Raw genomic sequence first — 20609 nt, forward strand, 5'->3', positions numbered from 1 at the left:
GGCGCATTGTTGAATCTGGAGGCTCAGAGAGGGCTTCTTGAAGAACTTGATGTCAGAGCAAAGTCTGAGCAGTTAGAATCACATAGGCAAAGAGCGTTGGCAGTTGGGAAGGGCGTGCCCTGGAGCAGGAAGGTACTGCACGGAATCACTGAGGAGGTATCAAATGCGTGGTTCTGAATGGTTGGAGATGAGAGTGAGATGGGGGCTGGTGATAAAGGCCTTGTAAAGGAATCAAATAGAGAGCCTTTGAAGGGGTTTAAGCAGAGAGTGAGATGATCAGATTTACACTTTAGAAAGAGCCCTCTGACTGCTCTGGGGAGCAAGCTTTAGAGAAGGAAAGATTAGGAGGAGGAAGGACTGTTTGAAGGCTATTGTAATAGCCCAAGTGGGAGAAAATACGGCTTTAATTAGGGCAGCAGCAGTTAGCATAGAAGGAAGGACTAGATTTGGGAAGTATTAAGAGGAAAAGTTGGCAGGCCTTGGGATTGGATATGGGGTGAAAAGGAAGGAGGAATCCAGGATGACTGGCGGGTTCCTAGCTTGGGTAACTGGATGGTGCCATTCACCCAGATGGGGAACCAGGAAGGAGGAGAAGGTTGTGGGAAGGAAATAAGAAGGTGATAGTTCAGTTTTGGACATCTGGGGTTTGAGATATGGGTGGGCATATCAACTTGACGGGGGAGACACACATTTGGAATCATCAACACGCACGTGATGTGAGTGGGAGAACAGATGAGACTGCCCGGTGGGGTTGTCACATTAACAGAGGCTGAGAATAGAGTCCTGAGCCAACACCAATATTTCAGGGGTGGACAAAGGAAGAGGAGGACAGTGACAGAGGTGGAGAACACGAGAAAGTAGTGTCATGGAAGCCAGGGGGTGGAGGATGTAAGGAAGAAGGGAATGGCCTGAGAGCCAAGTGCAGCAGCAATGTCTGGGCAGATAGAAGTGCCTGTGGAACTGGGTGGCCTGGGCATTGTTGTTGGGGCATTTTAGTGTAATGCTGGGGGCAGAAGTCAGATTACAGTGAGTTGAAGAGTAAATAAGGGAGAATTGAGAAACATCGTGTGTCTTCTGTGAAGCTTGACTGGAAAGGGAAGGAAGAACAGGGAGGGTATGAGCTGAAGGACAGAAAGGCAAGAGAGGGTGCTTAGGGTGTAGGGTTCTGGTTTTTGTTCCTTCTTCTTTTTCTTTTTAAGGCTAGAAGAAGCTTGATCATGTTTATGTGCTGAAGAGAGAGACCCAGTTAAGGAGAAGAGGTGAAAGTACAGGAGGGGGAAGGGAAGTTGGAGCATCAGCCTAGAGGAGATCCAATGTGTGGGGCAAGCGCCCTGGAGGCTCTGGAGGCGTCTACCTCAGTGGGAAGCGGAGACCTGCTTTCCCTGAGACCAAAAGGAAGAAGGGGAGGCCAGGAATTTCCCTGGGGGCACAGTGGTTAAGAATCCACCCACCAATATAGGGGACACGGGTTCGAGCCCTGATCCGGGAAGATCCCACATGCCGCGGAGCAACTAAGCCCATGTGCCACAACTACTGAGCCTGCGCTCTAGAGCCCGCAAGCCACAACTACTGAGCCCATGCGTCACAACTACTGAAGCCCGCGTGCCTAGAGCCTGCGCTCCACAACAAGAGAAGCCACTGCAATGAGAAGCCCGCGCACCGCAACGAAGAGGAGCCCCCGCTCGCCGCAGCTAGAGAGCGCGCACGGCAATGAAGACCCAGCGCAGCCAAAAAATAAATTAAATAAATAAAAAAGGAAAAAGGGAAGGGAGGCCAAATGCAAGTGTGGTTAAGTTAGTAGGGAAGAGAGGCAGGAAAGCGCGAGAGATTATTTCCAATGGCCTCAGTTTTTCTCTTCACAGTGGTGCCTGGCTAAGGCCAGTGTTACTACTCTGCTTGTCCCAGCTTGGGGCTGAAAATACAGTTGCTCTCTGGATTAAAAGGCTTAATCTCAGTTCACCTTTGAGCATTTATCTTGTGTCTCCCATCGAAAGTACTAGGCCCTCCTTTTCCTGGGCCCGTTTCCCAGCTCTGGGCAGCCAAGTTCTGGGTATCTTCATCTGTGCATCCGATTCCTTTCAATTTTAAATAGCAAGACTCCCTCTTACCCTCTGTGGATAAAAAGTAATCTACAAGGAGCTGTTGAAGCGTGGAGAAACTCAACAGGCAGAGAAATCAGCAGAGAGCAGCTTTTGTATGCCCTGAAGCTGGGCTTGGGCTATTCCATTTGGGGGAAAATACTTTCTAAGACTCCCTGAGCCAGGCTGTGCCTGATGGATGCACCAGGATCCTGGAAGGGCACCTCAGGTTGAGGGATACTCTTGTCCTAACTCCTTTGGGGTCTGATGGAACTTACCACCCGCGAATCTGTCTGAACCTTTTTCCTATTGATGCTTTCAATTTTCTAGTCATGAGGAAGGACGTGTTTCACATGTTTGTTACCTGCTGGGTAACAGGACAACAAAATGAAGGATTTTTGATAATTTTATGAAATCGTGAACTTCGCAGCTGCTGGTGAGAAGGGTCAGAAACCACTTACTAAACAATCGCCTGCCCCAACCTAATCTGAAACACATACACACACGGGTCCATGGTTCTCAGCTTCGGCTACAGACTAGAATCTCCTGGGGAGTTTTAAAAAATACCGCTGCCCTACTGCAGACCAATTAAATCAGAATCTCTTGAGAGTACCTGGGCTTCAGTACTTCTAAAAAATTCCCCCAGTGTTTCGAATGTGCAGCCAGGGTTGAGAACCACTGGGCCAGCTCGCCTTGTCGTTGCAACCGTGCCTCCAGTCACGGCTTCTAAAGGAAAAGGGTACCAACACTGGAGTGAATGAAGGGGCTGCTCGTGGCCAGAGGCAGCTGGCTGGCAGGTGGCGGGTGTTCTCTGCCTGTCTGGCTTCCTCAGGGCTGAGGGAAATCAGTATTTCGGCACACCTGTACTCCGTCAGGTGCCCGGGTCTCACCTGTTGGCAGACTTTGTTTTATTGACTCATATCGGTGCATTTTGGGAGGATCTTAGTGCAGTCTGAGTAGCTGTTTCATAGGGCTTTGTTGTACTTTTCATTTATAGCTTTATTGAGGTATAGTTGACATATAATAAACGGTACATATGTAAAGTGTGCAACTTGATAAATTTTGACATATGTATATACCCGTGAAACCACAATCAAGCCAGTGAACATTTTCCTTGTCCCCAGAGTGTCCTTGTGCTCCTTTGTAACCCTCCTTCCACCCCTTCCCAGAGAGCCACTCATCTGTTTTCTGTCATTGTAGATTAGTTTTCATTTTCCAGAATTTTATATAAACGGAATCCTACACACTCATACTCTGTCTGACTTCTTTTAGTCAACATAGTTATTTTGACATTCATCCATGTGATTGCATATGTCGATAATTAATTCCTTTTTGTTGCTAAGTAGTATTCCGTTGTGTGGATGTATCATATTTTTTTTAATCCATTCACCTGCTGCTGGACATTAGGTTGTCTCCAGTTTTGTTCGTTTGTTTGTTTCGTTCTTTTACATCTTTATTGGAGTATAATTGATTTACAATGGTGTGTTAGTTTCTGCTTTATAACAAAGTGAATCGCGTCTCCAGTTCTTTGATGTTACAAATAAGACTGCTGTGGATATTCGTATACAAGTGTTTGTGTGGACATATGCTTTCATTTTTCTTGGGTCAGTAATTAGGAGTGGGATAGTTGAGTCATATGGTAGGTGGATGCTTACCTTTTCAAGAAGCTGCCTGTTTTCCAAAGTGGTTGTACCATTTAACGTTCCCCACCAGTGGTGTGTGAGAGCTGTCCTCTTTATTTATTTTATTAAAAAAAATTTTTTGTTGAGGTATAGTTGATTTACAATGTGTTAATTTCTGCTATACAGCAAAGTGACTCAGGTATACATACATATATTCCTTCTCATATTCTTTTCCCTTATGGTTAATCACAGGATACTGATGAAAGCTCCCTGTGCTATAACAGTAGGACCTTGTTGTTTATTCATCCTATATATAATACTTTGCATCTGCTAATCCCATACTCCCAAACCTCCCCCGACCCGCGCCCCCCTTGGCAACCACAAGTCTGTTTTCTATGTCTGTGAGTCTGTTTCTGTTTAATAGATATGTTCCTTTGTGTCATATTTTAGATTCCACATATAAGTGATATCATATGGTATCTGTCTTTCTCTGTCTGACTTACTTCGCTTAGTATGATAATCTCTAGGTCCATCCACGCTGGAGAGCCGTCCTCTTTAAACTGACTGAAGAGCCCTTGTCTCCATCTTTTCCTCTTAGCTGATACAAGGTGCCTCCTTCTTTCTTCGGGGTACCTGTGAGCGAGATGAGGATGGGATTTAGGGACCAGAAATGGAAACATGTATAGATGAATGGAAGGGTAGATGGATGTAACAGATAAGTAAAGTTGTCTCGGTATCTCTTTTTTTCTCCATCTTTCTGTTTCTTTCCATCTGTTGTAGGCACTCAAGAAACAGGCAGTGGCCCAGATTATGTCACCCAATCAGATTATTGACACGTCTCTTTTTGTGACTGAATGATTGATATTTTTCCTCCTCACTTGCAGGTGCCCAGACACCATGCCACAACCCTGCAGAACTGACATTGCCAGGAAGTAGAAGACTTCCTTGTTTCCTCTGTCCCCCATCCTCACCATGTCTTCGACTCAGGGCAGTGGGGATCACTGGAAGTCACTGGAGTCTGTGGGCATCAGCCGCAAAGAGCTGGCCATGGCCGAAGCCCTGCAGATGGAGTATGATGCTCTGTCCCGGCTTCGGCACGACAAGGAGGAAAGCAGAGCCAAGCAGAACACAGACCCCTCTCTCATCAGCTGGGATGAGCCTGTCCTAGACTTCTACAGCAAGCCAGCGGGAAGGCGGAAGGACCTCAAGCTCTTACGTGGTCTCTCTGGCTCTGACCCTACCCTCAATTACAACTCGCTCTCCCCACAGGAAGGGCTGCCCAACCACTCTACCTCCCAGGGCTCCCAGCCTGGCCCAGATCCCTGGCCCAAAGCCTCCCTGGCTGGAGACTATCTCTACATTTTTGATGGTTCAGATGGGGGGCTCTCTTTGTCCCCAGGACTGGGGGACACAGACGACTCTTTGAAGAAACTGTCCCCACCTCCTCTGCCTCCCCGAGTCTCTATCTGGGACACTCCTCCCCTGCCTCCCAGAAAGGGGTCCCCCTCATCCTCCAAGATCTCCCAGCCCAATGACATCAACACTTTTTCTTTGGTCGAACAACCTCCAGGCAAACTGCTGGGGCATCGGCTCCTAGAAGAGGAAGAGGAGCTGGGAGGTGGGGGTCCAGGGCGCCTACTGGGGTCCGTGGACTACGACGGTATCAATGATGCCATTACACGGCTCAACTTGAAGTCAACCTATGATGCAGAGATGCTGCGGGACGCCACCAGGGGCTGGAAGGAGGGCCGGGGACTCCTGAACTTTGGCAAGGACACTCCTGGAAAACCTGTGGCCCGGAGCAAGACCATGCCCCCTCAGGTACCCCCCCGCACCTACACCTCCCGCTACGCCAACCGGAAAAATGGGACATCTGGCAAGAACCTCCAGATTTCTGCAGCTCCGGTGAGGACCTGATTATGTTTCTTCTGTCCCCTTTCCCCTTGTCATTCAGAAATAGAGTCCCCCTTTCTTCTTTGCTGTCCAAACCACAGTCTGCTCCACACTCACCCCTTCAGTCCTCTCCTGCCCTCTGCTTCTGACACTGGGCCCCCGGGCCGTGGTTGGGGAGGGAAGAGGGACACTAGTAGAGAAGGCTCCTTTTCAGGGCCAGTTTTGTGTATCTTGGCCAAACGGTCCTTCTGGGGGCAGGCATTTTGGAATACCCACTTCGTGATATAAGGACAGAACTGGGGTGAGGGGATACACTGTTGACGGCATGGCCGAATGGCCTTGTGCACTGGGGTGGGCTCCTTCTGCTTTCTGACTTTCTGCTCTGCCCAAAATGCTGCGTGGTGATGAGGTTCCGTCGTGATACTAACCGATGTTTAGTGCTCACTAAGTCCCAGACCCTGGTCAAGACCCCTCAGCAACCCTGCCTAGTGATCCGCAGTGGCTAGTCTAGCCCTGCTCTGTCTCATCCCAAAGCTCCATTGTTCTCACTCGCTAGCTTGCTGCTGGCTCTCTCTGCGTTACTCCCTCTGTCTCTCTCCCTCCCTTTGTCTCTCCCCCTCTGTCTCTCTCCTCCCTGTCCTCGTGTGTGTGCCCCCGCACATCTCTCTCATTGTGATAAAATACACATACCATAAAATTTACTATCTTAACCAACTGTAAGTATACAGTTCAGTGGCATTAAATGCATTCACACCGTTGTGCAATCCTCACCATCATCCATCTCTTTTCACAGCGAAAATGTTAAGAAAAAAGTATGCAGTATGACGGTAATTATTTCACTTTTGTCAGTATATAGTATAAAATAGAAAACTGTCTGCACAGAAGCATGGCGTAGGTTCCAGGGCAGCTTTGATCTTTTTCTGGTTTAAAAAGTGTCAGCAACATCTCCATGGGCGGGACCTGAAGCCTGCTTTGTGTTTTGCACTTGGAAACCCTGACCCCAGGGGAGCCGAGAGGTACCCCTGTGGCTGATGAGTTCTGTCCTAACAGCTTTCCACCTCATTCCCTCCCTGTTTCCTCCTTATCCATTGTCTAAGGGACACTGGGGCTTTCCCACCTTGTGTCCCAGCAGTTGGGATCCTTCACAACTCTGGAAAAGCCACGTGGTTCTTCCTTCCTGTGCTTCGGCTAAGCGAGTCCCCCAGAGCAGAGGCAGCTCCTGGGTTAAGTCACAGCTCTAGAGCACAGGGCTTTTTAAAAGACTTGCTCTGAGAGGTGGGGCTGTTCCTGCTATTTATAGGGACAGGGAGACTCTGTTCTGCACAGCTGGGCCTGCTTGCGCAGCGGCAGGCCACCCTGGTAGGTGGTCACCTCCGTGGCTCGCTCTCCTGCTTCCCCCCCACTCCCTCACCCTTCCCCCATCCCCTGTGTGTTATCAGAGTTCTGGGAGGGAGCTTGGTCCAGAGTCTCCTTGAAGAAGCTAGGGCAAAGCAAAAAGCCCTTGCCAGTTCTTAGGGGGAAATGCGGCCTTGGTCTTCCCCACCCCGGCTTGGTGCAGGGGCTCATCCCACTGGGAGGGGGGGCCCCGCGGGCTCTCGACCCATACCACCGCCCCGCCTTCGCCGGGCTTCCAGCCGGAGGGACCCACCTTATCCCAGGCCTGTGGAGCCAGCTAAGGAAATGGTTGGCTCCAAATGCCAGCCTGGTACCCCTGCTGCCAGCCTCTGCCCTGCAGATCCCCCCAGCCAGCATCGGGCGATGCCATCAGGGCCTGCCAGCAGGGCAAACGTAAGTGGCTTTTGTTTTCTTATGGAGCCAGTGAGTGGTACTGAAAGGCATGAAAATGGCCTTCAGTCACCACTCTGTTCTCCACCCTCCTTGCCTTCCCCTCCTCTTGCTGTCTCTCTGTCTCTGTCTGTCTCTGTCGCTCTCTCTATCGCTCTCACTTTTGTGGGTTAGTTGCTGACAGTGGTACTATTGTTTTGACTGGGACACAGGCATGAACTTGGCAGAGCCAGGGCCTCCCATGCCAACTGCCCCCACGGCTACCCTCCCCTCTCTGCACCCCCTCCATGCTCACCCAGGGGAGCAAGGCCAATGAGAGAGGGTCACTCAGAGGAAACAATCTGGATATTCAAATGAGGAGCTCAGTTGCTGCCATCTGCCCCGAGGGGGCGGGGAGGACAGGAGAATAGCCAGGGGGAGGCTGAGAGGTGAGGCGTTGCGTGTGTGCACACTGGCTCCCCGGAAGTATCCGCCTTTACCGGATGCAGGCCGGCACTCTGTCAGAGCTGTCACCTCATTCCCTTGCAGTGGCCTCCCTGGTGGCTCCGGGCAGGCAGGCCGAAACCTGCCACGCACCAGCTCCTCCCTGTGGCTGTGCTGCAGGCCTTGTGCGAGGGCTGCTTTAGAACTCCTCATGGGTGACTGAAAACAGCTCTGTGGTGGGAGACAGTTTGAGGTCTTGTCTGTGAGAATCCCCACCAGCACACACATGTTCTTGGACAGGAAGTGGGGCCCAGGGAGGCTTCCTGACATTCCAGCTGTTGGGGACCAGAAGACTTGAGAGCCAGGAGGAGCTAAGCCTTCTTCCCGGTTCTTTCCTGCCCAGAAGGCTGCTTTGACGCTCTCTTCCTCAAGTAGTGCTTACTGGGAAGACACATGTGTCTGAGTCATTGCCTCCATTCACGGTCTCTCGGTCTCTCTCTGAGTTGGATCCCTGGGGCTTACTGTGGATGTTGGAGCTTTGCCCAGGGCTCAGCTTCCCTGGGGACGGTTTGGGCAACCCACTTGCTCTGGCCTCAGTGGTGGGACGGGGAACAACGGCTGTCTGCTCAGCTCCCCTCCACGCCTCTGGGAGCATCCCCCAGAAAGCCAGCCCCACGGCCCAGCGTGCCGGGAACCGCCTGACCTGCAGGGTTGAGCTTATTAGACACTGGCCTCTCGGGAAGGAGGTTCGGCCACACTCATGTCCATCCCACCCAGGCTTCCAGACTCAGCTGAGACATCAAGTACGCCTTCACCTTGGCTCTTGGTCGGCCAGGACGGCAGATAAATACATTCCTGGATTTCCCACATGTTTTTTATGCCCCTTTCACTGGAAAGTCTTTACACCTAGAGTTTAAGAGTTTAGGCCTAGGATCCTGCGGGAAGGGGATGGCATGAGGGAAAAGGCACTGAGTAAGTTGCTCTTCTCTTAAAGGTGGGCTCCCGGCCCCACGCCATCGCCAATGGTCATGAGTTGTTTGAGGTCTCAGAGGAGAGAGATGAAGAAGTTGCTGCGTTCTGCCACATGCTGGATATGTAAGAGTTAAAGACTGGGGGGTTGGGGGGGATTGTGGGCGCTGGGGAGGAGAGTCACCCCTTTCAGAACTTTCTAGGGAGGAAGAAGAGCCATATTTAATACATCTCAATTTACAACTATGGGATGCTTCCTGCAACCGATATTTGCAGGTTTTTTGGAATCTTAGAAGCTTCACACTTTGGACAAAATTCAGGAAACCTTGATCTAACAGTCAAATTGTTCCAATCACTTCAGGCTCCGTTGCCTTTAGGAACAAACACACCCCAGATGGAGATAAGAGTGTAATCTTATCTGGGGCTAAAAGAGAAAGGAAGTGGAAAATTTTTCCGTGGAAAGCTGTGTGGTTTTAAAACTATCCTTAATGTTCAACTCAGCTTGGGAAACATTTTGCAACTGTAACAGATGTATCAAGAACAGGGTTTCCCCCAGCTGCTTCCCCACTGCCCCCATCCTGGCCCACAGACCCACGGGCTGAGTGGGGACGGAGGGGTCCTTGGGCCTCAGGACGGGAGGTCCCAGCAGGCCTCTTGTTGACCATTCTCTTCTGAAGGCACAGCGACGGTCCTTCTCCCTCTCTTCCTGCACAGCCTCCGATCTGGCTCTGACGTCCAAGACTACTCCCTCACTGGGTATGTCTGGAGCACTGTCACCCCAAGCCCAGAGCACCTCGGGGATGAGGTTAACCTGAAGGTGACCGTGTTGTGTGACAGCCTGCGGGAGCCACTCACTTTTACCTGCAACTGTAAGTTAGTGGGGAGTCGGTGTGAGCATCCCTAAAGGTGGGGCAGGGGTGACAGTGTTTTGACCGTGTGGGGTCTTTTGCCGTTGATTCCCAACCCCAAACTGTGTGTTTGCCTGCTTTATCTGGTTGTTGATGGCTCTGGGGGACGGGATCGGGATGAACCCCGCCTGCCCCAGTGCCCCCCCCCCATTGCTTCCCCTGCCTCGCCCCTTGCAGGTTCCTCCACTGTAGACTTGCTCATCTACCAGACCCTGTGCTATACCCATGATGAACTGAGGGGTGTCGATGTGGGTGACTTCGTGCTAAAGCCCTGTGGGCTGGAGGAATTCCTGCAGAAGTGAGTGTACTGGTTGGGACAAGCGGGCAGGAAGTGGCACCTGCCTTCTGGGTAGTAGGCTTCTGAGGGGGCTTCACCGGGGTGGTGCTGGGCTCGAGGCCTGGGGCTGGCAGCTCCCTGCCAATCCCACAGTCAGGACTCCTGCTTTCTGGGCATACTGTCAGCCACGTCGTACTTTCCCCAGGAGCTCGGTCTTCCAGCGGGGTTGGCTGGCTTCCTGGGCCAAATCTGCTGTGGAAAGAGCTTGGAACTGGGATTAGACAAAGACTAAGTCGTATCTGCTTGCAGACTTCTGCGTGCGGAGGGATGTGTGTATGGGGGCGGGGGAACTATGTGGGGTAGCTTCTCCCACCCTAGATTATGTGTGGGGTCTTTGTGGCCAAGGGCTGGAGGAGGACTGGGCAGAAGCGCCCTGTGGAACTAGCGGTAAAAATCCCGGTTGCTCTCTCCTCCCCCTTCCCCTGCCGACAAGCCTTTCCCCCACTGGCACGTGCAGCTGGTTATGCTCCTTACCAAAGGCTCGCCTCCAGCGCCTCTACCTCCAGTGGCAGCAATCCCCTTTCCACTGCCCTGGGACTCTGGGGTGCTGGGGTGGTGGGAGGGCGGATTGGACCCCTCAGGTGGTACAGCTGTGTGGCAGGCTGTAGAGTCAGCCAGAGGCCAGCGGATAAGGAAATGAAGAGAGCTGCTTTCCTCCCTGAGCTTCCAGTTGCCTACTGCCCACTACTACTGGCCACTTGGTGAAGCAGATCTTGGGAGTGGGGAAGGAGAGGCCGGTATCTCAGGTCTGAGGAGTGCGCGATGAGGGCCACCACTTGCTTTCTCTTATATGCAGGTCTAGATGCAAGGATGGTTGGTCTATGGCTAGAGCAGTTCTTGGCTGGTTTCTTTAACCTTAGGGATATTGTGGACCCTTCCTGGCCTCTGTGCCCTCAACTGGAAAACTGAGAGAAAAGAAGGGGGCGGGGCCCTACGTGGCACACCTCCAGGGAGCACGGTTCAAATGTGTATCGCTCTGCCCTAGAGGAATAGAGGGGGCCCCAGATTCAGGGGCTCCTGGCGAAGAGCACCTGCCGCTGTTGTAAGGGAGCAAGGGGCATAATGGGTCACATCAACACAGCCGGTTTGGGTCCCAGTTGCCACTTGCTAGTTGTGGAGCTCTGACCCTCAGCTGCTTCTGTACAATGTAGCGAGGGTTAAATACGAGGATCACGCAATGAGCGGTCAGTAAATATTCCCAGGGAAGGACCAGTCCAAAGAGAGGATGCGGATTAGATGGATACCGTCATTTCCCTTGCAGCCCCCTAGCCTTTGAGCCCCCAAGTCCAGAGGTGGTAGATAAGCCGTCAGCTTCTGACATCTTGCCAAGACCCAGGTGGAGCGTTCCAGGCGAGGTGGAGAAGGATTGTTGGTCCTAGGGTCATGCCTCTCCCACTCTAACTTGAATGCACACAGAGGAAGGCCTTCCACCGAGAAGGGCAAGCAAGTCCCCGGGGGACCTGTGTCCATCACTCTTGGTCCAGGAGCCCCCTCCTCCGCCAAGGCTCTTCTCTTCCCACCCATGCAACAGAAAAGCCCAGACCCCCGAGCACAAGATAGCTGCCTTGGGTGGGGGTGAAAAGGACCCTCTGGGGGTTCCAGAAAGCTGCTAGCTCCCAAGGAGGCCCTGTGTTTCCTACTCTTGCTCAGAAAAGGGGCTGACGCTGAGGTGGAGTGGCGGGTCCAGGATGCAGGCTGCTCTCAGATAAGAACCTTGAGACAGTCCCCGGGGAGGGTTGGGTTTCCTGCCACCTCCCCCACCCCTGACGTACTCTTCCTTCCTCCTGGGGCACTCCCACCAGCCCCACCCCACAGCCCAGCCTCTCCCACCCCCAGGTTTTGGCTGCAGCTCAGTCTCAGCAGGTTGGGGTCTAAATCAGAGGCTTGGCGCCTCCGGATGTGGAAAACCCACTTACGTCCTAGCTGGACTGGACTGGCCTCCGGCCCAGGCACCTCTGTCGGCTTCTGCACAGAGCCCTATGCTTTGCTCCTTTCCTCTCCATTTCTGGCCTAGATTCCCAGCTCTGCTGAGGAAGGAAGTCCCTTTCCGGCTTCTGTTACCCAGCTGCTGGGACATGGCCCAGGCCTGCAGTGCTGGCCTGCAAGTGGGACTCAGCCTGCCCCTTCTCCTCAGCTTCCTTTCTGCCTAAGGTGTGATCTGGAGGGAGGAAGGGGCTGGATCACCGAGGGACTCCCTAAGCCCCCTTCTCTGAAACGTGGGGGTGGGGCAGGGGTCTAACCTGAGCAGTGGGAATAGCACGCTGGTAGTCTGTAGAGATTTACCTTGTTATTCACAATCGCAGGACCCACAGAGGGAGGTGAGAAGCAGCACTTTGATGGGTTAGGGATAATAGACCTGGAATCTTGGTGGGTTTGGTTGGTTGGTCTCAGCACCCAGTTGGTAATGGTGGGGGATGTGAGACTTAGGATCACAGTGCTGGGGGGATATTGTCACCCATTGAGCTCCACACCCAAGCCTGAGCACAGGCTGGCTTCTGTTGCGTCCTATGTACCAAAGCCAAGAGGATGGGGTTTAAACGCTGCCCCTGAGAAATCTCTTTGTTCTCCCCTCCCTCCAGAAGTTCCCACCCCTAGAGTGAACCAGTGATAATGGTAATAAATACCTAGGAAAGTCATTGTTTGTACAGACCAAGGGTTAAATGTAATAGGTGGCATTTCTTTAGACAGACCTCTGTTTCTTTCCCCAAGCTCTACCATGACATCTCCTAAGAGCTAAGGTGGGGGTACATGACAGGTATACTCCCCCTTCACCTTTCCTCCCCCTTCCTCCTGTTTGTCTCTCCCTGAGGCTAAGGTATGCATTTCCCTTGAAAGTCCCAGTGAGTCCCCAGAATGCTAATGGCCTTGTCCCCCTGTCCCACCAGCAAGCACGCCCTGGGCAGCCACGAGTATATTCAGTACTGTCGAAAGTTCGACATCGACATTCGGCTACAGCTGATGGAGCAGAAAGCTGTACGCGGTGACCTGGCCCGGACGGTTCGTGTGTGGTGGGGAGGCTGATGGCTGCGTAGGGATGGGGAGGTGGTGGGCAGAGAGAGGGTGATATGGAATACATTGGGCGGACATGGGGTAGTAGCACTGCGCTGTGATACAGGCACCACCCTTCTCTGAATAGGGCACTTCTTACACAGGTGAATGATGACCAGAGCCCCTCCACCTTGAACTACCTCATCCATCTGCAGGAGAGGCCAGTCAAGCAGACCATCAGCAGGTGAGAGTGGGTACCATCTTGGATGTGGCCCAAGCAGGAACCGTGAGGGGACCCTAGCAGATACCCTTGCTTGCCTTTATGCCAGGGCCAGGGGTTCTTGCAGGTGTTGGGGCCCAAGAGTCTTAGAGGAGAAGATCCCCACTTCAGGGTATGTTACATCTCTTCCCTCTAGTCCTTTACCACATTCTCCAGGTAGAAGGTAGCCAACTAGAAAGGACTTGCCGGCCTTCAGTCTTCATGGGACCTAAGGGAAGAGTGGGAACCCGTTTAAGCCAGAGTCTGATTCCTGAGCTGTGGAGAAGGAGGGCGAGGATGGGTCTTCCAGTACACTGGGTCTATTCTGACATCTTCTATGACCTTTCCCTGTCCCCACCTCCCCAGGCAGGCCCTGAGTCTTCTGTTTGACACTTACCACAATGAGGTGGATGCCTTCCTGTTGGCTGATGTGAGTACAAATTCTGGGGCTGGCCCAGCTGCCCAACGCTCCCTTCCTCTCCTCCAGTCCTCCTGGGATCAGCTAACACTGGGGATCTGGAGTAGATACTGAAAATCTATTAGCAGAGCACTTCTTTTCATTCCCCTAGCACATGGGCAAACCACGACTGCCAGCTCTTGGGCAGCCGGCAAGTGTGTATAGAAGGGTTGTGCTCCTCTGTAGAAGTAGGTCAGGAACCGTGCCCTGATCCTATCTCTGGAGCAGGGCATCTTCAAAGCTAAGGGACGTAGAGTTGTCGCCCTGCCGCTGAACTTCAGCGTGCGCTGGAGTGTGCCTCCTGTGAGCAGGGCCCAGGAACCTCTGATTTGAGAGGTTCTGATGTGCTGGTGTCACAGGTGGAAAACCGTCAGGAGGTGGAGGGTCCCAAAGGTAGGGAAGGGCCAGGACTCTCCTTACGTGGATTCACATGGAGTTTTAAGCCTCAAAACCATGAGAATAAACATTTGCTCCACATGTCGTGAAGCTGAAGAAAATCAGACAGTGACCTTCAAAAACAATCCCTGTCTCACTGATCCTGTTATAGTGGTCACATCCTTTTGGGAGAGTTCAGCCTTGTATCTAGCTCAGCCCTCCACCGACTACCAGAATCCCTTCTCTAGCAGCCTCTGCTTGAAAATTTACTGTGATGAGAGGGGAGTTCTCCGCACACCTTTTTTTGCACTAGTCTGGCCCTCTGTTAATGGCTACTGTGGATGGAGAAGCATAAGAATTGTCTTAGCCTTCAGGGAGCTTGTGTTCCTGCCAGAAAAATGGAATAGTAACGTAAAGCTATTAGTAGACAGAACAGGTTGGTAATGAGTTAATCAGGGGCTCTTGGAGAGTGATAGAGAGGGGGACTGTCCAGGGAAGGCTTGGGGAAGGAGGGTGGAGTTTAGCTGGTCCGTGATTTGCATTTACTTAGGTAATCAGGGTAGGACAGGTAAGGGGATTCCAAATGAGAAAACTGCAGGAGCCAAAGTGCAGAGGGCAGGGCATGGCCATGGTCTGAGATGAGACCCATCTGGACATTCTTGACAGTAGTAGGAGAAATAAGGCTGCATGGGCAAGTGGGCCCTCAGTGTGATCTCTTTCATCCCCCTGCTAGTCCCTGTGGATGGATTTTATTGAAACTGCATGTCTCTGGGGGAGACCCTGCATGTGTTTGTATAGTATAAGCAGACTGTAGCGGACAGAGGGAGGCTGGGAATAAGAGGAGGTTCAGGCAGCATGGCTGAAAGCGCTGGGGAACGTGGGCTTGGCTCCTTTAATTCAGCAGGAGCTGTGTGTGGTTCACTAACGCTGGATGTTTGAAAATAAAGCATGGATTCCACTGGTTACTCCTGAGAGTCACGAGCCGCTACTCCTCCCGGCTCATTCCTTCAACACTGTGGGTGCTGGAGGCTGAGTGCTAGCCTGCCAGCCTCACTGTGCCGCCTCCCACAGGGCGACTTTCCACTGAAGGCCGACAGGGTGGTCCAGTCCGTCAAGGCCATCTGCAACGCCCTAGCCGCTGTGGAAACCCCTGAGATCACCAACGCTCTCAACCAGCTGCCCCCCTGCCCTTCCCGAATGAAGCCTAAAATTCAGAAGGTAACGGGGCCCAGAGCACTAGCGTGGGGAAGGAGGAGAGGAAAATTCCCCGAAAACCAGGTGACTAGGTGTCCACTTACTAAAAGACTCTTCTCTCAACCTCCATCTTTTATGTTTGAACATTCATTCACAGAGTTTTGGGGAGATAGATGCCAAGTGTGTCACCTCTTCCTGAGGATGAGAGTGGGCTAGGATCTCCCCCCGGGACTGATTGCCGGGATCCCAGGCCATCAGAGGCTTTGTTCACGGTCACTGCGGCGCTGCCTGCCAGTTTTTGTACCCAGCAGGGTACAAGACCAAAATCTGCCCCGAGCCGGGGATTTGGGACTCCGCAGTGGGGGCTGTGTGCCGTGCAGACGGGGCCAGCCAGCATGATAGGTGCTGTGATCTGTAGTGGGGTAGCCTGAGGGCTGGCGTGTTTCATTTGGGTGGACACGGTGATTTTATCCTCGGTCTGGTTCACTGTCCCATCACACGAATCTGGTACAAACTGTTACTCTATCCTCCCTGGGGAACCTCTGCTCCTCAAATTTCGGTCCAGTCTGGTCCAGATGAGCACAGCTGTGAAAAGCCCTTCTTCCAGCTGTGATGGAAAAGGCCACGGCCCTGAAGCTCCCCTCCCTCTCCTTTTTCCCCAATAGGATCCCACCGTCTTGGCTGTGAGGGAAAACCGAGGTAAGGGAGCTGCTTTTCTTCATCCAGAAGGGGCAGCTGAAAACTGCAGTCTCTGCCCAGATTCCTTTTTCTCCCTGGCCCCTTTGATTTATGGGTCCAGGTCTGCCTCTGTGTGTGTATGTGTGTATGTGTTTTCCTATATGAGGCGTGGACGCAGCTGGAGAGCACATTTCTTTCCACAGAATGTTTTCTAGTTATTTTTACTAGTTATTCCTGTGGTGTCCCTGGGAGATGGTGATGAGGCGGTGTAAGTGTGAGGGTAGGCGTGGTGGGGCAGAGTTAGCCCTGGGTTCCAGATGGAAAAACTTTCACTTGGGTAGGTTGTGAGCTCCTAACCCCTGTGTTTCCAACTTTGAAGGGGCCTGGGGAGATGGTGATAAAGAATTTTTCCCTAGGATTCCCCCTTAAGTCTTGCAAGCAGAATGTTGCCCTGCAGAGCTCGTATCTCTAGGATTCTTGGTCAGTGATTCCCAATGTTTCAGATTTCGTGGACCAAAAAGCATTATTTTGGGGACCAACATAGAATTATCAGTTTTTATTTTACGAAGCAATGACTTCTTTTAAGTAACTGGTAACTATTATTCCCACTACTTCCTAAAAGAAAGGACATTTTACACTAAATAAGTAGCAGTGTGTAAAAATGAGGACAATTTTAAAACTGAGTATCTGTCATTTTATGAGAAGCTCGTGATGTGTTCCTGCTTCATCACAGATGGGTGACTGGCATTTGGGGACTACTGTCCTAGGGTATCCCACCTTAGCCAGTGCCATGACAATGAGATGGGGCTTGTTGAAGCCTCACTATTCTTCCTTCTATCCCCTTCCTTTCACAGAGAGGGTTGTGGAAGCCCTGACAGCTGCCATCTTGGACCTGGTGGAGCTGTACTGCAACACGTTCAATGCAGACTTCCAGACAGCAGTGCACGGGAGCCGCAAGCATGATCTGGTCCAGGAGGCCTGCCATTTTTCTGGGCCCCTGGCCTTTACGGTCTATGCCACCCACCGCATCCCCATCATCTGGGCTACCAGGTGAGCACTGGGCTGAATGGCCTATAGGGAGCAAGTTGAGTTAGACTTCAGGTGGCTTTTCCTGTCCTCACGTGACCCCACTGTCCTAAATTTAGGATCTGTGGCCTTATGGTGCGCTGTGGCTGAGGGCATGAGCCCACTGGGAGGGAGACTGACGTGGGCTGGGACATCCCAGAGGAGAGAGGAAAGGCAGCAGTGGTCAGATCTTGTCACTCCCTCTCAGTGATGGCTGCTCAGGCCTCCCTGCCCCCTCCGGTCCAAGGCCAGCTGATGGAGACGCTGCGACAGATGGCCGCTTCCCAGATCTGAGTGCATGCCTCACGGCCAATGACTGCACTCCCCTGCAGATGTACAATGGGAGGGGGCGGGGAGGTGGGAGATGACCCTTTGTCTGGAGTTCCCTAGGCCTGCAAGGGTGGGTGGAGGAGGACGTCAACTTGGTAATCCTGAGCTCCTCTCAGGGTCCCCCAGCATCCCAGGCCTGGGGGAATAGGCCTTTGGCTCCACCCGACCCCCCGCCCCTCTCTTCCCAGACCCCCTCCCCCTCCCTTCCCCTTCTCTCTTTGTTCCTCACTTAATGTATTCCTCTGGGCGATTGGCGGAGAACAAAGGAGGCAGCCTGGGAAACCAGGGCCTTCTCTGACCTCTTCTGTCAGGCACCTGTCGCGAGCTGCAGGGACTCCCATGTGTTGGCATTCATTTCAGCATATGTCGTTTTTCATCCCCCACGCTTCTCACCTGCGCATGCGCATGTGCGCAGGCGTGCCCCCCGGACACCCCATGGGCTGGAGCTGGTTCTAAGGAGGAGGCTGCATGGCTGCTTCCCAATAAAGAAGGGAGAAAAACCGAGGGCTCAGCATGGAACCTGAAACTGGGCAGAGAGATCCAGATCGAGTTGCTTTTCCCGGAGCACACTTCCGCAAATCCGATTTGGCTGTCCTGTCCCCTGACACCACGTTCCAGCCCCACAGATCAAGAGTCTTACAGGGGAAATGGAGTTTGGCATAGTTCGGGTGACTGCGATGAGGTCTGGGAGCTGAGTGTCCTGACCTACGCCCTTTCTCTTGTAGCTATGAAGAGTTCTACCTCTCCTGCTCCCTCAGCCATGGCGGCAAGGAGCTGTGCAGCCCCCTGCGGACCCGAAGGGTTCACTTCTCCAAGTACCTCTTCCACCTCATCATCTGGGACCAGCAGTAAGACCTCCCGCCAGGCTCCAGTGCCCACTGCAGACCCTCTCAGCCTCCTGAATGCCCAGATTAAACCAGGCTCTGTCACGAACCCTAACCAAACAAGCCATTCAGACTCTTGAGACTCCACTTCCCTATCTTAAATGGGGACAAGTGTAATTTCTACCTCTCGAGTTGTTATGAGTTTCCAATGAGAAGTATCCATAAAGGCTTGTTGTAAACCATGAAGGACCATATAAACATTAGTTTTAATAATAATTCATTGTTTTGATCTTGTCTCCCTTAAAAGGTTTAACTAGTCTGAGGGAGTCTCATCTTCTCCCTTCTTCCTAAAGTTCCCATGGAAGAGGGAGACGGCACCATGCTTTCTCCCTTATAGATCTGGAAGGGCAGGCTGCCTAGAGGGAAGACTAATGGGCTTAGAGCTATAGGAATAAGGCTCTATTTCTAGCTCTGTCTCTAGTCATATGTTCTCTCTGGCCTCTTTGGGCCTCAGTTTCTCAAACTGTAAAATGGGGACATTTGTTTAACTCAGAGGCAGTTGTGGCACGGAAATGAGGTAAGACAGGTTATAAATAGAAACATGAAAACACAAGCACAAGACAGTATTAACCACCGTTTATTAACAGTAATTTGCTGTCCGGAAGGTAGGCATCAGCCAAGCAGAACAGGAAGGAAATGGAGGCCAGGGTGCCTCGATGGTGACACTGCAGGAGTGTGTGTGCCTCGTGCCTTTTCTGTGCTGCTCCATCCTCCCTCCAGACAGTCAGGAAGCGCCTTGTTTGCTCCCCGCAGCTTCACTTTCCCAGACTGACTTATCTCTGAGTCCTTATGTGCAGAGCAGAGCTGCAAATTCAGTATTTGGAGTGCGGGTTAAAGAGATTGAGGAGGGTCCTTGGGGAGGCCAAGGATACCAAAATAGGTGGATGGAGAGTGTGGAAATCCGGGGAGAGGTGGGCCATTTTACAGACGGCCAACGGGAGAGAGGCAGACCTTTTCTCCTGTCTTCACACGTTTATGATTCTTAGAGCAATAAAGGTATAAATGAAGTCCTTTAATTAAACAATCACCAGAGCAGGAGAGACTCCTTGGAGGCTGAGGATGGCTGCATTAAACGGCTCCCGAATTTCACCATCCCCTTGGGATTCTCTGGCCTCAATTACTGCGTGCTTTATAGCGCTCCAGCCCAGGCAGACCTCACAATGAGCCTTAGACCCTTTCCCCACGGAGTATCAGAGGTGTGGAAGCAGCCCAGCATGTCCCACCTCAAGCTGCCTGCTCTGTGGTCTCATTCTACTCCCTGTCTGAATCTCTGCCTCAAATCCCATAGAGCTGCTATCCTTCCTAGAGCCTTGTGGAGGGTGTCATGTCAGCGCTGCCCCTCCAGATGCCCCGTGGCACCTTCATGATCAAGACCAAGGCATGTGGGAGGAGGCAGTACAGTGTAGGCTTTGGGTGCCATCATCCTCTCCTTCTCACCGTAGGTGCAACCTTGGGCAGGTCATTCAACCCAAAATGGACATGGTAATAGGGCCTACCCTATAGGGTTGTTTGAGAGCAGTTGAGACACTGCAAGTAAAGTACTTGGCACAGTACCTAGTACATGATAAATGCTTTCTTCTTTTTCATCTTCGTTGTGTTCTGAGCTCTCTCAATTCTGGTTTCTCTGTTCCAAGTGACTGGCACAGTGACTAACACATGGGGATGTTTGTGCATGAAAGTACTAAATGTATATAGCTCCGTTCCAGTGCAGTAACCACAGTGTCACATAGCAAAAAGCACCCAGTATATACACACATCACACAAGTGAAGCCATGTTCCCCTTTTCACTGATGAGGAAGCTGAGGCACAGAGGAGTGAGTAGTTGCCCAAGGTTGTGAGAGGCAGAACCAGGACTGGAACCGGCACATCCCAGGAATGCTGCCCGGAGGAGTCAGCCCCTGAGATGCACTGTTGAGGAATGGGTTGCAGAAGGGAGGAAGTTCAGGGCTACAGCTAACCTACTGGTTGTCCTGACTCACCCCAGGTGAAAGTCCATGGGGGAGGTTTTAGAATACCAGATATACCCAAGGGCTGAGGAGAAGGGGCCCTTGGTTGGTTCTAGGCATTATGGTTTCAGCTAGAAAGGCTCCTCACTCTCTTTTTCTCTGGATGCCCAGCTGGAAGCCTCTTCTCGGGTGAAAGAAGAAAGGGATCAGGGCCAGCTCCGTCTCCTCTTTGCTGTGGGGTCAGCTGATTGTCTCCCTCACTGTAGCAGCATGGGGTCAGCTAACTCTCAAAATAGGCCCATCAGCCTCGCTCTGCCACTGTAGCCAAGCCCTGGCCTGGCGTGTACGCTGGCTGCTGGCGGGGTCCTAATTATAGCTGTGGGCCCCCATGGTAGAGGCAGCCGGGACAGAGCAGGGC

The 20609-nt window shown here is 52.3% G+C and overlaps 1 protein-coding gene across 2 annotated transcripts in view; it reads left to right on the forward strand.

Annotated features, from left to right (window-relative positions):
• The first annotated feature begins 4672 nt into the window (after nt 1-4672).
• Nucleotides 4673-20609, forward strand: part of PIK3C2B (phosphatidylinositol-4-phosphate 3-kinase catalytic subunit type 2 beta) — a 39185-nt gene continuing 23248 nt past the window's right edge. For both annotated transcript variants that reach the window (XM_065873866.1, XM_065873874.1), the window contains exons 1-11: nt 4673-5605; nt 8796-8896; nt 9485-9639; nt 9856-9976; nt 12901-13012; nt 13168-13247; nt 13629-13692; nt 15166-15312; nt 15954-15987; nt 16821-17016; nt 18087-18209. In XM_065873866.1, the coding sequence (XP_065729938.1) occupies nt 4673-5605; nt 8796-8896; nt 9485-9639; nt 9856-9976; nt 12901-13012; nt 13168-13247; nt 13629-13692; nt 15166-15312; nt 15954-15987; nt 16821-17016; nt 18087-18209 (2066 nt within the window). The remainder of the gene's footprint in view (nt 5606-8795; nt 8897-9484; nt 9640-9855; nt 9977-12900; nt 13013-13167; nt 13248-13628; nt 13693-15165; nt 15313-15953; nt 15988-16820; nt 17017-18086; nt 18210-20609) is intronic.

The sequence above is a fragment of the Phocoena phocoena genome, chromosome 1, assembly GCF_963924675.1.
Source record: "Phocoena phocoena chromosome 1, mPhoPho1.1, whole genome shotgun sequence".
Lineage (NCBI taxonomy): Eukaryota > Metazoa > Chordata > Mammalia > Artiodactyla > Phocoenidae > Phocoena > Phocoena phocoena.